The 17475-nt window shown below is 35.1% G+C and overlaps 2 protein-coding genes and 2 pseudogenes across 6 annotated transcripts; all 4 read left to right on the top strand.

Annotated features, from left to right (window-relative positions):
* Positions 1–1281: 1281 nt before the first annotated feature.
* Positions 1282–2713, top strand: LOC104713820 (heterodimeric geranylgeranyl pyrophosphate synthase large subunit 2 pseudogene; annotated as a pseudogene). The gene has a single exon (XR_015564966.1). The product of XR_015564966.1 is annotated as a heterodimeric geranylgeranyl pyrophosphate synthase large subunit 2 pseudogene (transcript).
* Positions 2714–8298: 5585 nt separating this feature from the next.
* On the top strand, positions 8299–10260 carry LOC104713819 (calcium uniporter protein 3, mitochondrial). Of its 2 annotated transcripts, none has more exons than XM_087464752.1 (2): positions 8299–9000; positions 9268–10260. In XM_087464752.1, exons 1-2 carry the CDS (start codon positions 8425–8427, stop codon positions 9325–9327), a joined length of 636 nt encoding a protein of 211 aa, XP_087320878.1. In that variant the 5' UTR covers positions 8299–8424; the 3' UTR covers positions 9328–10260. The 2 variants fall into 2 exon arrangements, with proteins under 2 accessions (XP_087320878.1, XP_010429332.1); XM_010431030.3 differs by having other exon boundaries at positions 8308–9000; positions 9796–10260.
* A 2041-nt stretch (positions 10261–12301) lies between these two features.
* Positions 12302–13728, top strand: LOC104713817 (uncharacterized). Of its 2 annotated transcripts, none has more exons than XM_010431029.3 (2): positions 12302–12513; positions 12761–13728. In XM_010431029.3, the coding sequence occupies exon 2, from the start codon at positions 12772–12774 to the stop codon at positions 13450–13452; it is 681 nt and encodes a 226-aa protein (XP_010429331.2). In that variant the 5' UTR covers positions 12302–12513; positions 12761–12771; the 3' UTR covers positions 13453–13728. The 2 variants fall into 2 exon arrangements, with proteins under 2 accessions (XP_010429331.2, XP_019085112.2); XM_019229567.2 differs by having other exon boundaries at positions 12349–12513; positions 12741–13728.
* A 964-nt stretch (positions 13729–14692) lies between these two features.
* Positions 14693–16894, top strand: LOC104713816 (lysM domain receptor-like kinase 4 pseudogene; annotated as a pseudogene). Its single transcript, XR_015566982.1, has one exon. The product of XR_015566982.1 is annotated as a lysM domain receptor-like kinase 4 pseudogene (transcript).
* Positions 16895–17475: the final 581 nt, after the last annotated feature.

Genomic DNA, 17475 nt, shown 5'->3' with positions numbered 1-17475 from the left:
CGAACCACTCGAGGTCGTCCATCCTTGTTAGAACTTAACTTATTGTCTTGAAAGCTCGACGAGCTCACTCTGTATAATAGTTTTTGACCAAGCTCCGACTCGTATTAATAAAGAGAATCTTCGATATTATTCTCTCAAAACAACTCTTTAATTGTTAACCCATCAGATCAACTATAGAAGACCAAATATATAATATCTTCTTGTGTTTTGGTTTTGGTTAATGCATTTTCAAAAGTGAATAGAGTATGTTCGAAAGGTACAAGCGAACCAAGTCGTCTTCGTCCAGTGGTAAAGGGAGAAAAGTTCCGCCACCTGGGTTCGAATAGCATTGACCATGGGGGTTCAAAATTTAACATGGTTTCTCTCGGCTCCAGGAGAAGCGAGCCCAACCCTTGGATACCCTATACATGTAAAGGTATATATATATATTAACATTTTAAACTATATTTTGTGTTCTAACCTTTTATTTATAGGATCTGCATAATTAACCCTTTGCTATTTGAATAAATATTAAAATTTGGATGAAATATTTGTAATAAAATCATGAACCTAATAGGAAATGTTAATTATAATATCTTACCTTCCTTTTTAATTACAATCTTTAATAGAAATATCTATACAAAATCAAAATTCAATAACACAATTTTTTATTACCAATACACTAAAATATATATACATTGTATCATCCATATTAAAAATCAAATAAATTTAATTATTTATAATATTAAATCATAAGAATTATATATATATAAAAAAAAAAAATTGTTCGGTGGTGTACCACGGGTTAAATGCTAATAACATGTATTTCTCATTTATCAATGTATACATGTATGATTCGAACAGTAAAATAAAACTACTAATATCTAAAAATATTTTTTTTTAAACAAAATTTTAGAAACCTTTTTATATTTCTACTAATAATATTTATATCAAACAAACTTTACCTAGTGGCATAATAAAACCAAATTGTGTAAACTACTACTTCAAATGTTCATCGAATAGTTTTTGTGAAGTAGAATAGTACTTAGTTTTATGGATTTTTTCGCCAAACTTTATCATGGTCTAGCTAGTGGTCAATTTTCACAGAAGACATAACAGAATATCGTAATGCTTGAACTGGGGGACTCCTAAGGTGGACACTAAAGAATCAAATCCATATTAATAAAATTAAAAATAAAGAGGACGTGAAGTTGTATCAAGTTCAAGTAAATAATGCGTGTTAATGAAGATTAGTGCTTGAAAGAATATAAAGGAAACGTGCAGAGAAGATGAAGTAGTCTCTCACGAGGTCCATGTTTTTTGGGTTCTGCTTTCTTTTACGTAATTGAGGACATGAAGATGAGACATCTTCCTTCTCTAATCGGCAACAACTAAAGCGTTACGGGAAGATATAAACATCACTCTCAAGTCCGGTTGACATATACATAAATCTCCCTATATATTAGACTAATGGGACAAATAACTCGAGAAAGAAGTTTTTTGATTCGATTTGATGAAATGGAACCTCAAATTATTTTTCTCTATCTCTCACTTCTCATTCTCTCCATAAACTTCTTCTTCACAAATCTTAAACCGAGGCTAGCCCGTCTCCTCCAGCCTTCTTTGGAAACGCGTGCCACGGCTGCGTTTTTATCCCGAAAAGAAGTAGCCGAGTTTCTTGATTCTCCCAAAGACGAAGAAGATGAAGATACCGATTCAGATGACGACTTGACGTTTGAATTTGATCCGTACATGATGAGCAAAGCCGAGTCAGTTAACAAAGCTCTAGAGGAAGCCATTCCAGTCGGCGAGCCACTCAAGATCCACGAGGCCATGCGTTATGCGATTCTTGCGGCTGGAAAACGCGTTAGGCCAATACTTTGTCTCGCTTCTTGTGAGCTGGTAGGTGGCAAAGAGAATGCGGCAATGCCAGCCGCTTGTGCGGTTGAGATGATCCACACGATGTCTCTTATCAAAGACGATTTACCTTGTATGGACAATGACGATCTACGCCGTGGGAAGCCCACGACGCATAAAGTCTATGGTGAAGGAGTGGCTATTCTCTCCGGTGGGGCTCTCTTGTCTCTTGCCTTCGAGCACATGACGACGGCAGAGATATCACCGGAGAGAATGGTATGGGCGGTGAGAGAATTGGCTAGGTCTATTGGGACAAAAGGGTTAGTGGCGGGACAAGCGATGGATATAAGCAGTGAAGGTGTGGACGTAAGCGAAGCCGGATTAGAGCATTTGGAGTTTATCCATGTCCATAAAACCGCGGTTTTGTTGGAAACTGCCGCGGTTCTTGGAGCCATTATTGGTGGTGGATCTGATGAGGAGATTGAGAGAGTGAGGAAGTTTGCAAGGTGCATTGGGTTGTTGTTTCAAGTGGTGGATGATATTTTGGACGAGACGAAGTCCTCCGAGGAATTGGGAAAAACTGCCGGAAAAGATCAGCTCCTCGGAAAGCTAACGTATCCGAAGTTAATGGGGTTGGAGAAATCGAAGGAATTTGTTAAGAGATTGACGAGAGATGCACGGCAACATCTTCACGGGTTTAGTTCGGAAAAGGTGGCTCCTTTAGTGTGTCTTACTACTTTTATTGCTAACAGAAATAAGTGATTATTTGTTTTATTTGTGTGTTTATTGGGTTTATGTATACATGCTAAAGTAGTGTGTTCCCTTATTTTTAAGTGTAACCACATTTTATTATGTTTATTAAAGATATATTTAAAAAGTTGTACATAACTTTATAACATGCATGTAAAGAAACTCAAACAAAACTACAATATGAGCTACGTACATATAATAAACACATACAAATACAATATGAGCTACGTACATATAATAAACACATACAAATTCTTTAGTGAAAATCTAAGTGTCAAACATATATCAAAATAAAACACTTAACTGGGACACAAACTGATAAAGAGGATTTTTTAATTTGTGGTGCTTAGTGACGTCTTGCTCTTTTTTTTTTTTCTCGCGAACCGGTAAGCACTTCCGCCCCATGATGGTTTTGCTTTTAATTTGCAATCCTTCAAACTTGTTTTGCTGCGGACACCCTTTTAGGATCTTAGAGAGGCAGCGGTAGTTGGTCTCACTATGTGCATGTACCTCTTAAGATAGTTGTCACTTTTTCTGAGCATGCATGCATAAAAATAAAAATAAAAAGAGTTATGGCCATTCAGAGCGCAAACACAGCACATAATACGTATGAAGTTTCTGAGTTTGAGCCGGTAAGCAGGAAATTGACCACTCACAAAAATTAATTACATGTGCTGGAATAAGCTTAGTTTTATGATATTCAGAAATCATAGCTTGGTACGTAAACCTTGGATCTAAATATATAGGATCTGAGAACATATGACATAACATGTTGTAGTAGTGCTAGCGGCACCACACATATTTCACAGAACCGTAATCATAAAAGTTAATTTTTTTGCCACCAACCCATTGGCCTAGCCATCGCTTTCACAACCAAAATAACTAATTAAAAAAAAAATCAAGTTCGACATGAATCTTCGTACATTAGATTTTAACGATCGAGAATCAATTTCTTGTCTTTGTATGTGACCTAATGTCTAAAACATGTTCCCGATTCTTCTTTTATTCGTTGTTGATAAAATAGAAATCAATTAGTGGTGTCAGGTACAATTATATGGTTAATTGTATCCATCCGTTTTGGAGTACTTCCCGTGTCTTAATTAAGGTGATGGTACAAGCAATGCGAACCTTCCGATGATGTCCTTTTATTTCATGTGTTATCCATATAGTTTGTTATGCATAAATGCATTGTAATGTGAATCATTATGGGTTTGAATGGTAACTGCGGTCAGGACGGCCAAATCTATCTGTGGTTTGGACCACTCTATTTTTGGGGTGGACTACAGACCGCTGCGGACCAGCTTTATTTGTATACAAAAGCGGTCCGCAGTTGGTCCACAGCGATCTTGTCTCTACTTTATTTGGACCGCACAACTGCGGACTATATTTGTTGAATGGTAAATTAAAAGCGGTCTAGTCCGCAGACAGATTTGGCCGTCCTGACCGCTGCAACCATTCACACCCTATATATTAAAACAAATGTATTGAACTCGACTTATTAAAAAAAAAAAAAAAAATACAGATCGATTACTCTTTATGGTGTTGATGCTAGAGCCTAGAGCCTAGAGTCCAAAGAATATTCCCTTTCATTATACATTTATATTTGTCTATCATCTCATAAGAATATGCTTTTCTGACGCTATCTTGTAAGTTGTAAACATGGTTAATGAAAATAATTTAATAAAATAACGATAAACCAAACTCTAAAAAACCAAATTTTACAGTTTGGTTTTGTGTTTTTTTTAATTATGACAAAAGAAACACCATGGATTGAATAGTTTGCTCTAAACCCATATACGAGTTTTCTTCTTTGTGTATTTAAGTTACCCATATAACTATTCTAGTCGAATAGATCTAACCCATATAGGTTTATAAAATTTGAACATTTACTACAAGATAATACTCCCTCCGTTTCAAAATATAGGATGTTTTGAAGAAGTTTTTTGTTTCACAATATAGGATGCTTTCAAATTTCAATGCAACTTTTACATTAATTTAGTAATTTATATTATGCAGTATTGTTTCTGATTGGTTGAACTTGTTAAAAGTAAAGACTTTTTAATCTGCGTGCTTTGCTTAAAACATCCTATATTTTGAATCGGAGGGAGTAAAATAAACTGTACTAAAATATCAACTAAAACGGACGAACGCACTTGATTTGTCGCGATATACTCTATCCACACACGTGACACGTCCAAGCAGATGGTGACGATATTCTGAAGTAGTAGTCCACTTGTTATATTTCATTCTGAAAGGTGGCACCGAGAACATAGTAAAATGTGTAGATTAGTTTCTTCGTTTTCAAAATGTTCATGAATCATATCTTCATAAATGTTTATAAATCATATCTTGACCTCTAAAACTTCATCTAGATTTAACATATTCGTTTAACTTATAACAAAATGGTCTATTTTCCAAATCCTGACGGGTTCAACATGTTTTTTTAATACTTTTTTGTAGATGTTTAAGTCAGTTAACCCATAAATTAGGTTACCTCTTGCATAATACTTAAAAGATGGACTTATATCATTAATTAGCATTGATTGGGTCTAATAATATAAGTGGCAACTGCCACTTGCTGGCATCACCATTAGCCCCAAGTCAAGGTTGATAATTGTGTAATCTTAATTAATTACACTCTTAGACAATAATTGACCACATCTACCTAAGTAAGTCGATTAACCATTTGCTAATGTAATAAACTTTAGAATTTTTCTTTTTCTGCCAAACTATTTGTCAATTTTGTGGACATTGCTTGTCACCTTCCAATAAGTTTGTAACTAGTGGCTGTGATACTATGAACGTGTCATTGTACAACTTGCTAATACTATAATAGTTTTACCAAAATTGTTAAGTATAGCTCCCAAAGTCTCGGGAGACTTCTTAAAGCTTGAGGAACATATGCGAAAAGTATAAACTACAAAAATAGCCATCATTTTAATTACGTTTTCTTTCAAATAAACACGTTAACGTCTCTTTCTTTTTCCTTGTGTGTAAGAAATTATATGCACTAGATAATATAAGTTTAATAGCAAGGACTAATAATATGGTGGAAACTAAAAGAAAAAATACTACTATTTTGTTAACACAAACGAATATCTGATTTATATAAACTTTTCAACGGATTAGTTTTAGATCCTAAAAAGATATTCGTTTTGGTTCACTCGAAAAACTAAAAGAATTTTTATTTAAAAAGATAACACTTACTCAAAAAATTTTAAGATTACCATTGTCTAGATGTGAATTTGTTCCATATTAAGAACACGTGAATGCTTATCTATTTGATCCACTTGCTGTTTTGCTGGTCATTCTATACTATATTTTTCTCAACCGTCGAAACCATGATTCTTTTCTCCACTACATTTCACAAATGTGATGTGTTGTATGTGCAAGATTTTTGGTATTCTTGTTCTATAGTACTATACGTTTCTCGTTCGTTGAAAACCATAACTCTTTTTTCCACATAAGTTCACAAATGTTATGTACCGGAATTTTTGGTTTTTTTTTTTTTTTTTTTTCTAATCTTTTTTTGAGATCATTGGAATATGTAAACCAACATGGATTCAACAAAAAAAGTTTGCTAAAAATCAGAATAATGGTGAGAAATGTATTATTTTGATGGACATATAAGCGTTATTGTATGCCTTACATTAAATTTTAATACATTACATTATTCACTTTTGTTAGTCGAGCCGAATGTTGTTTAGTAATGTAACTAAATAAAATTAATCTCACTTGAAAACTTTCTACCATTTTAATACCGTTTTTAAAAAAATAGTATATACGGTGTTTTTTTTTTTTTTTTTTTTTTTTTTTTTTTTTTTTTTTTTTTTTTTTTTTGTTAAAGGGTATTCTATTAAAATTATAAGTTCAATAGGCTATTTCCGGATATAAACCCATACAAAATCCCCTAAGGGCCCGACCGTTACACCAAACCAAACTAAACCAATGAAAATACAAAACCGACTGGGTTTACAAATCGAACCAAACCGAAGCTGAAAACCCTAATCTACAAACGTAAAACACGTTTGTAGCCGCCGTCCAACGAAGCTGCGGATGCTTACCGGATCAGGACCTCCGGTAAGCCTGGACGACGGTAGCCGAACGGAGATGGTGATCCAAGATCCGTTGTCCATCCCGCCACCGTAGAGCCGCGTTGAGGAGGAGGAAGAGCATCAATCTCGTCGTCATTGAGGAGAGTTCTTGCTCGGTCGTGAAGGAGAAGACAGTAGGGAGTAGAAAAGAGACCTTCGACGGTGGTTTAGCCTCGCCAGATCGGAGTCTACCTCCCCTATCGAGTTCGATCCAGCGAAGCCTCCAGAATCTCCGACTCCAGATCTACCTGTCTTCCTTCGCCGTTCCTCGCCGTGAACCACCTTCTTTCACTCTGCGTCGCTATTCCGCTTATAGAGGTCTTTACCGGTGAGATCGCGCAGATGCTTCTCCCTTCCACTGCCCCCTTGATCTTGTTTCCATGGTATCGCCGAGATGATGCGGGGTCGCCGATGAAGCGCCATGGGTCGAAGGGTCCTCATTGTCACTGGAATTAACGGAGGACCTGCCGTCGGTGCACGTGGTTGTGATCAGAAGAAGAAGTTGTTGGAAGAGAAAAAATCGCCGCGAGTAAGTATCACGCGCGCGACTTTTCTCTCTACATGAATTATAATAATTTAAAATAGTGTATACGGTTGTTTAAGAGGTAGAAATTTTAACGATATATAGATAATCGCCTAAACCATAAAGATTACTTTTTAACCATTTGTATTACTAAATATATTTAAGTGGTTTAAGTTAATTTTAAAAAAGTCTTACAAAAAGAAATAAAATCGGTTAAACTTCATTCTTTATAGATGGTTATAAATGGTCATATATTGTTTGTTACGACAGACTTAAATAAATATTTCTATTATATAAAAATTAATATTTTGTGTGTTTTAATGTATGTTTTCGTATAATTTTCTTTCATAATAGCATATCTATAAATTTATTTTTATGTAAACGTATAAAGCATCTAAAATCAGTTAGATTCCAATTAAGTGATTTAGATGTTAATCTCCGGGTCAACATTCGTTTATAGCACTATCTTGAACACTGAATAATAAGTAAACAATCTTGACCAAGTTTATTTCAAGGTTAACAAAATATTACAAACTTTATTTTTCTAAATAAAAACTTAAACTAACAAAAATAAATATGAATTTTTCTGACAATTATAATTTAAAATATATTAAAATGCCAATAATTAATAATTAGGAATAATATAGTGGAGTATTTATCAAATTAACCTAGTAAAGCTAGTTAAAAGATAAAAAAAAAAGAAACAAATAAATAAAAAAAGGTACGTGGATCCACGTCTGCTTGCGTGTACGTAATAAGTCTTTTCGTTTCCTACTTCTTCTTTCTACTCTGTTTGCCCTGCCGTTTTGAACTAATTTAGGTTTTCTCTCCTAAACAAAACAATATATCCAACGGCTACAACTGCACCGCAATGCTATCACCACTACCAACCCGAACACGTGTACGACTCTCATCATCTCCATATTTCTCGCGAGAAAAAAAAAGAGTGTCCAAAAAAACGAATATCCGTTACTGTAAATATTAATTTCTCGTGTACGTTCCGATATACGCTGACGTGTACGAGTCTATTTTTTATTTATATATTTATTTATTTTTAGTTAATTATTGTAACAGTATATAAACCCTTTTAGTCTCTATTGTTTCATTATTCAGTCGTAAATTAAAAAAACGATTTATTTCTATTTAATTTTTTTTTTATTTCTCTCTCTCTTCTCTCTCAAAGTTTTCTTGGGAGAGTTTTTTTTTTTTTTTTTTACAACAATGGCGATGAGGAAGCTTTTATCGAAGAAGCTCTTCAACATGACGAATGTAGCGTCGCAGAGTCTTATGAATTGTCGTATCTCTTCTTCCTCGTTAGCCGTACGAACCAGAGTCCCGAATGAATCAGGCGATACGGCGAGAATCGCACCGGAGCCTGGGGATATGGGAGTTTCGCGGCGGTTTTTGCATAACACTGCTATGATTAGGCCGGAGATTATGCAGATGCCGGTTGGTGAGAGTTTGATTGAGAAGATCCGTGAGATTGATGGGAGTAAGGATCGGATTCGATTAGACGGACTTGCTCCTCCGGTTAAGGAGGAGACGATGGATACGGAGACAACGGAGGCGAGTTTGACGGTTGGGGATATGAAGAAGCTGCTTAGAGCGGCGCAGATCGAGATTGTGAAATCTAAGCTTAGAGAGACGGGGAGAAGCTGGATGCCGTATTCGGAGTTTGTTAGCGTTTGTGGTGAAGCTTCTTCAGATCCAGATCTAGGATCTCAAATCGCGAAGATGCTTGATGATTCAGCAAACGTCATCGTTTTGGGAGATTCCGTTTGTCTTAGACCTGATCAGGTACTTTTCTTCTTCTACAGCCTTTTGAGTTATAGCAATTTGGAAATCATCTTTGATGTTTTGAAATCTCTGAGTATGCAGCTGATTGATTGATTGATTTGGGAGAGATAAGAGAGAGATTATAAAAATCTCTCTAGAAATCGAAAAAAAACGAATTAGGTTCCGGAAAAGTTTTTTTTTTTTTTGATTTTTTTTTGGGAAGATATCGAAAACTGATACCATTTTTATTTCGGTTGGATCTCTTTCTTTTGATTCCAATTTCAACAGGAGAATCAAAAACCTCTGTGTTATTTACCAGAGAGTTCCATAGGAGGTTCCCAAGTTTGAGAGATGGTGATAAAGAGGAACAGTTTCTACAGAGACCACAACCTTTTAAATTTTCCTAAAACCAAAAAAAAAAAAAAAAAAAAAACCATTGGTTTGATTAGGGTTCAATTGAGTCAAGACCCTTTTGGTGATTTCATACCAAAATACAAAATTATCAAAAGAGAGAGAGAGAGAGAGTTGAGAGACGCTTTAGATTGTTCTACTAACATGGTCTTGGTGGGTTATTAGGATAATCCAAATGGAAAAAAAAAATTGATAGAGATGATGATCTGATCCATGGGGGTTTAGGGTTTATGTGGAGAGATTAGTCAATGGTGAAAAGATCTTAGTCAGTCATTGATTCATAAAGATGTGTTATGTTGTGTGTTTTTGAGTGCTAATTGTGTGTGTCTCAAAAAGAAGGTGGTGGAGGTCGTGTTTTACCCAAACATTTTCTGTTTTTGTCTTTTGCTCTTTGTGTCTGATCAGGTTACAAAATCCATTGAAGGACTGCTTCCTTTGCCAAAGATCCATAACCCAAACGACCCACGGAGAATCGAGTTTAAAGAGCTCGAAGCAGAAAAGGCAGTGATTGATGTGAAAGCGCATTCTTTGGTGCGGAAAGAGCTCTGGGCTGGTCTTGGTTACTTGATCCTACAGACCGCAGGGTTCATGAGGCTAACTTTTTGGGAACTCTCGTGGGACGTGATGGAGCCCATCTGTTTCTATGTCACGTCCATGTACTTTATGGCTGGTTACGCGTTTTTCCTCAGGACTTCGAAAGAGCCTTCTTTTGAAGGGTTTTACCAAAGCAGGTTCGAGGCGAAACAGAGAAAGTTGATGAATGAGTATGAGTTTGATCTGGCGAGGTATGATGAACTGAAGAAGCTGTTTTGCTCTAAGCCTTCTTCAGCTCATGTTTCCAACATTCTTGGAGCTATCAAGAGTTAAAAATTTTGATTAGGGGGAAAAAAAATGCTTAGATTCAATGTTGTTGTCACAAAAATGTTTTTCCTAACTAGAGAATTCTACCCCCAAAAAAAAAAGAAGAAAAAAAATGAGAGAATAGGTAGTATTTCTCAAAATTTCAGCTTTAAAAAAAAAAATACAAAGAATTGGTTTTTATCATCGCGGCTTATGTAACATCAGGGAGAGATATGTTTTTGTTTTCAATTTTTGTTTTGTTTTGTATGACAGATCTTTAATTTAATATCGTGTAAATAACTATTTGAAAATGTAATTATATTATAGAAATTTTTATTTGCAAAAAACTAATTCCCAAAATCAAAAGCAAAACTTGCGTCTGGATATAATTGTTTGTAATAATGTTGTTGTCATGTTATACATGGAATAAAATCCGGCGTGATTTTTTCTACAAAAAAAAAATTCCGGCGTGATTCTCAGCGGTAATGGGAATACGAAAAACATGTACTAAAGTTCTTATCTAAAAAAAAATCATTGTCTAAATTTAATAAGAGTTATTATAAGAATTAAAGCATTGACTTTTTGTTTTCAATTCTTATGAATCCAAGAATTAATATTGGATGTAATATTTGGTTTCAATTTTGTTAAAAAAAAATCAACAAAACTTAAATGATCTGTATTGGGCCATAGGGGCTTTCAAAACTATAATACATCATCAAATCTTCACAAAACTTTAAGTCTCAAAGTATCTTTTTAATCAAAACAAAATTTAAAATAACAATTATTTAAAATAAGATGTTGATTTTATTGGTTTTACAACCTTAACCAAGATCTTTCTTCATCCTAAAAAAATATATTTCAATATCACGACTCAAACTTTATTTGGATGGAGAAATAAAATAGATATAAAGTTATGTTTAACTTAGATAATTACATAAAATTAATATAATGTCTAAAATCTGTAGGTTTTGGTGTGAATATATAAGAGCACCAAAGTTATACAGTATATTATGATTTTGGTGTAGATGATTCTGGTAGTCAAATCTATACTTTTTTAGACTAGGGAGAATGACATATTTAAATGATAATAATATGCTTAATGTATTTTCTTCTTAGACAATAGTACTGTGAATTTTTCTTATCTAAACGCTTTGATATTTCACAAACATACCTTAATTCTAAAATCTGTGCCTAAATCAGAGTTGTCGATAGCAAATGATGATTCAACCAATATGTGTGAAAATGTGGATTGCATACAAGCAAAATAACAATTTTTTTAGTTCAATTTAGCAAAAAAATTGTAAAACTCATAATGTAACTTGTGACTTTTTAAAAACATTTTTGTATATTTCATCTCAAAGCTCTCTTTACCAGCATTGCTCTTGTTAATAATTGTAGACGCAACACACAAATACTGAGATTAACAAAAGAAAATCAGTAAAAAAATATCACACAACTTAAACACCTAGGTAGGCACCATCTTATAATTGAGCTACAAAAGTTGAGCTAGGTTGTTTTGATATTAAACGGCAACACAAAATCTCAATCTATCAATTTGTTGATGCATCTAAGATTTTTTGATTTTTTTTTGCATTGGGTTAATTAAATATATACATACAAACGTAATTGTTCTTTCATTTGTTTTTTTTTTTTTGCACTAGAAATGATGGCTCAATTGGTGTATAAAAGATGTTTAAAAGTTACATGTCTAATTTTAGATATTACAAGAAAAAGATTTAGAATTTAACTACAAAAAAATAATACAAATAACGTCGTTTTGCTTGTGTACAATATCACATACGTGTTAGCTACAGTTTCACTAATTTTCATATCAACCATCTTGATTTACTTACAAATTACAGAATTATCATATACTATTTCAGAAAGAAAAATAAAATAAAAAATACAAGTGTCTAAGGGAAAGAAATACACTGAAGTCAACAATAATTGGCCCATAATTAATACACTGAAATAGGAAAAATACACGAAAGTAGCCTTAAAATGTAGCGAATCAGGCCCAAAATCAGTTTAGAAATCAATATAATTGGGCCATAATTAATCAAAATATCCTACGAAAAAAAATAGAAAAAGAGAGAAATATTTAATAGTCAGAAAATAGCTCTTCCCCATTCCAACAGTAGGACTCTGTTTTTTTTTTGTTCCCACGACCACGATGTCTGGTTTCTTCTGTAGTTTCGTGCAAATCTCTACTTTTTAGGGATCTTCTCCTTCCTTCTTTTCTTTTGTGCTGATCTAATTTGATCCTTTATCGACGAGAAAAGTGTAAGTTTTTTTCACTTCAATTTGATTCTACTTTCGATCCATGGATCTCATATGATTCGATTTTTGTCTTCGTCGGTTCAAATTCGACTCTATTGTCTTGGGGAAAAAAAAAATTAGGGTTTTTGGTTAATGGGTATATTAGGGTTTGTCAAATCTTGTGATTGAATTAGGATTAGGGTTTGACTCTGAGCTCTGAATGATCCTAATTTAAGGTTTTTGAACAAAAGTTCATATTTTTTTGATTTAGGGCATTGAGATATGGTGGATGGAGAATCCACTAGCACGTCTTCTTACTCTGATAACAACAATGGCGCAAATGATCAAGGAGGTGACTTTGAATGTAACATTTGTTTCGAGATAGCTCAAGATCCGATCGTCACTCTCTGTGGCCATCTCTTTTGCTGGCCTTGCTTATACCGTTGGCTTCACCACCATTCCCATTCTCAAGAATGTCCTGTTTGTAAAGCTGTGGTTCAAGACGATAAGCTTGTTCCTCTTTACGGTAGAGGCAAGAACCAAACTGACCCGAGATCAAAACGTTACCCTGGTATGCGGATTCCTAACAGACCAGCGGGTCAAAGACCTGAGACAGCAGCTCCTCCTCCTCAGGGTGATGCTGCGAGTAATTTTTTCAATTATGGTATTGGTTTGATGGGTGGGTTTATGCCAATGGCGACTACTAGGATTGGGAATTTTAGTATGGGGTTTGGTGGGTTGTTGCCTTCTTTGTTTAACTTTCAGTTCCATGGGTTTCCCGATGCAACGTTTTATGGTTCAGCGCCTGGTTACGGTGGGTACCATAACGGTTTCCGTGGAGTTCCTACTCATGGACAAGAGCATCATCATCCTATGGCTCGTGGAGGGAACCATAGCGATGCAACGCTGAAGAATCTCTTACTTGTTGTTGGTATTTGCGTGGTGATATTTCTTTGCTGGTGAAAAACAAAATTCACAATTTGGTTTATGTTTCCAGGTATGAATCAAACTCACGTACTTGTTTTTCAAGTTGTGTATGTAAATATCATAATAGCTGAGTGTCTGCGTTGTTATTGTTTTTTTTTTTGTTTTGAAGATGAAACTTGAGTTGAGTCTATAAGGTTTTTACACAACTCCTTTGTTTTTTTATCTTTATTTTTGCTTTTGTGTTATGTCTAAGGATCTTGTGAAAACTACTTGTGGAATAAATGTTGCATATGTTATAACATTTGGTTAAAATATTTGATTGATAGATCAGTAGCTTCCCATATAGTTTCTGCTTTATTACTCACTGAGAAACGAAGAACAGACACTGAAAATCCAGAATCAAAGGCGTAGTCATCGATTCAGAAGACTTGGTAAGAGTTTGGTTTAGGAATGCTAGTGTCGGTAATTTTTTGTTATCACAACTGTTTTTATCAGGGAAAAGCAGTGTGCGTTGCTTTGATCTCGTGTGTATTCATGTCATGTGCGAGGCTAAAACTTATTCAAGTCAGTTGATTGTCGAGACTGAGCCTAGCTGAGATTAGACAATCACATATTAATCGTGTTGTTCCTCTTATCTATCAACTTCACTCTGTTTTTACCCACTATTATTGATCGGTTGTGTTCGTTACTTCCTAGATAGTTGTAGATGGATGCTAACATTGGAACAGCGACGTTAGAATGGTTTCTAGAGCATCACTCACACTCTTCACGCCTATACTCAGTCTCAACTACCTCACCACTTTAAAATCTTTTCAATAACTTAATTACTAACCAATCCTAGTTTACTCACTAATATAGTTGAATAACTCCTATATTATTGAGTGTGACACGATGCAGACAACAATGTCTATTGAATAGTATGAATTCTCCATGGTTGGTGGTATCAAAATGTTGGGTCGTACTGAGAAATCAAGAAAGGACCAACCTTTTCCCCCCACTAGACGCTGATACAACCCATTTTGCGTCGGTGTTTTGTATGGTGGCTGCAATTTGGACGACTTTATCTAGTCAACATATTTCTGTGTCATTAAGTAGCAACGGAAATTAAAAACCAGACGAGATGAAAAAAAGGGCAAACCCTTTTTGTGTCATCTGCTCATGTCGTCTTTGGCGGCTCCAAAGCCTTTTTTGTAATTCTGAAAAAACTAAACAAAAAATTCAATGGGTTGAATATAAAATCATATAATAAGTTATCCTCTCCAAATAATTCAATCAATAGAGACCAATTCTCACTTTTGTTCATTTGACGTTTCTTGAAACAGTTGACTTTTTTTGTTTTCCCTCTATAAACCCAATCATGTCACGTTGCAACATAACAACGATGATGTCGTTTCCACTTCATCTCCTCATCTCGTTATGTCTCTTCTCTTTCGCAACCGCACAACAGCCTTACGTCGGGGTATCAACCACCGATTGCTCTGTTTCCGACAACTCAACCTCTGTTTTCGGCTACTCTTGTAACGGCCTAAACAGAACTTGCCAATCTTACGTCATTTTCCGATCAACTCCTCCTTTCTCCACCGTCTCCTCCATCTCTTCGCTTTTCTCCGTCAACTCATCTGTCCTCTCCTCCCTCAATGCCGCCTCAACTTCAACTTCATTCCCTTCCGGTCAACAAGTCATCATCCCTTTAACTTGTTCTTGTTCCAAAGACAATTCACAAACCAATCTCAGCTACACAATCAAGCAAGACGATTCGTATTTCGCCATTGCTAACAACACTCTTCAGGGGCTTTCGACTTGTCAAGCTTTGGAGAAACAGAACAATGTTTCCTCTCAATCTTTGCTTCCCGGTATGAAGATCGTTGTTCCTATCCGTTGCGCTTGTCCTACAGCTAAACAGGTCAACGTAGATGGTGTGAAGTATCTGATGAGCTATACTGTGGTTTTCGGAGACACGGTGGATATCATTAGCAATAGATTTGGAGTCGAGACGAGCAAAACTTTAGAAGCTAATCAAATGTCTTTTGACAACTCTGAAGTTTTCCCTTTCACCACAATTCTGATTCCTTTACAGAATCCTCCTTCATTTTCCAACTCTTCTCTCACTCCTCCTCCTCCTCCTCCTCCTCCTCCTCCGACTCAATCGGTTTCTCCTCCATTGTCGCCGGATGGTGGGAAATCGAAGAAAACATGGATCTATGTTCTTGTCGGAGTTTTAGGAGGAGCATTGGTTTTAGTTGTGGTTGGTGTAACCATGTTCTGTCTGGTTAAAAAGAAACCGAAAACGCAAGAGGAAGCGGGAAATCTCGATAGCTTCACGAGCAAGAAACCGCCGAGGTCTTATCAAGAATTCGATCCGTTAGATGGTTTATCAGGAATGGTGGTAGAATCCTTGAAAGTTTACAAATTTCACGAACTGCAGTCAGCAACGAGTGATTTCACATCGTCTAGCTCGATCGGAGGATCAGGGTACATCGGAAAAATCAACGGTGATGGTGCAATGATCAAGAAAATAGAAGGAAACGCGTCTGAGGAGATCAACTTGTTATCGAAACTTAACCATCTTAACATCATCCGTCTCTCTGGCTTCTGTTTCCATGAAGGAGAGTGGTACTTAGTCTACGAACACGCTTCAAACGGATGCTTAAGCGATTGGATTCACACGACGAAATCGTTACTAAGCTTGACTCAGAAACTACAGATCGGTTTAGATATAGCAACGGGGCTTAGCTATCTACACAACTTTGCTGATCCTCCATACGTTCACAGGGATTTGAGCAGCAACAGTGTGTTCCTCGACATTGAGTTTCGAGCAAAGATTGGTAATTTAGGTTCAGCAAGATCAACGACTGAAGATTTCGTGTTGACGAAACACGTGGAAGGAACAAGAGGGTACTTAGCTCCTGAGTATTTGGAACATGGGTTAGTTTCAACTAAGCTTGATGTGTATGCTTTTGGAGTTGTGTTGTTGGAGATTGTTACTGGTAAAGAAGCTTCTGAACTGAAGAAAGAGATCGATGAAGGTAATGCGATTGAAGAGATTTTGAAACGCGGAAGGTTGTTACCTGAAGGGTTAGTGAGTTTTGTTGTTAAGCTGGTGGTGGATTGTTTGAAGAAAGATCATATGAGTCGTCCATCGATGGATGAAATTGTTCTGTCTTTGTCTAAGATCTTGACGGCTACGCAGAATTGGGAAGAATCATCGTACTAAGTCTAAGGCCCAATATTGTTTGGGCACAAAGACCCACTAAATGAACCAGACGACCTTTTTTTGTATAAGGATTTTTAGATGTTAGAAAGGTTGGTTATGTTGTGGTGTTGAATTTGGTCACACAAAAGAAAATGTTGATTGGTTAAGGCTGTGGTTGTGTCTGACCAAAAATAGAGTAAACAAATTTGGTTGCATGAAAATTTGTTGTGAGAAATGTGGCTGGAAAAAAACTGCATATATGAAAAAATGATGGTCTTTAGAGTTTTTGCATGTTTAGTTAATACTTGTACTACAAAATTAGTTTGATAACACTCATAACTAATGTTGATGATAATAAACAGATTCAACAAAAAAAAACTTTTATTCTTTCATCTAAAATTAATTTGGTTAACTTGTCAACTAGAAAATAAGACTTACAATTAAAAATGAGAGATTTAGATTCTGATTTTTTTTTTTTTTGGATATCGATATTTAGATTCTGATTTAAAAAACGGAAAAACAAATGTGAATAAATATATAGAGATTTTTTTCACTAAATGGCCAATAAAAATACTATTAAAATGAGTTTTTTCTTCTAAAATATCATCATTAAATTATTTTTTTTTTTTTAAAAATCATTAAAATATATTTTTGGAAAATACTACTACAAAACTAAACTATAAACTTTTAAAATTTAATCTTAATTCCTATTTAATAAACTCTAAACTTTTAAAACGAAACCCTAAACCCAAAATATTAAACAGAAACTCAAACTTTAAAATTATAAACTCTAAAAAAATTTTATAAAGTTTGTGGTAGTTTTAGACTAAAAATCTGTAATAATAATTTTGGAAAAATAACATAGT

Source organism: Camelina sativa, chromosome 9 (genome assembly GCF_030686135.1).
Source record: "Camelina sativa cultivar CO46 ecotype springtype chromosome 9, ASM3068613v1".
Classification (NCBI taxonomy): domain Eukaryota; kingdom Viridiplantae; phylum Streptophyta; class Magnoliopsida; order Brassicales; family Brassicaceae; genus Camelina; species Camelina sativa.
Note: the sequence above shows the minus strand (reverse complement) of the source record. Positions and strands in the feature narration are given on the sequence as shown.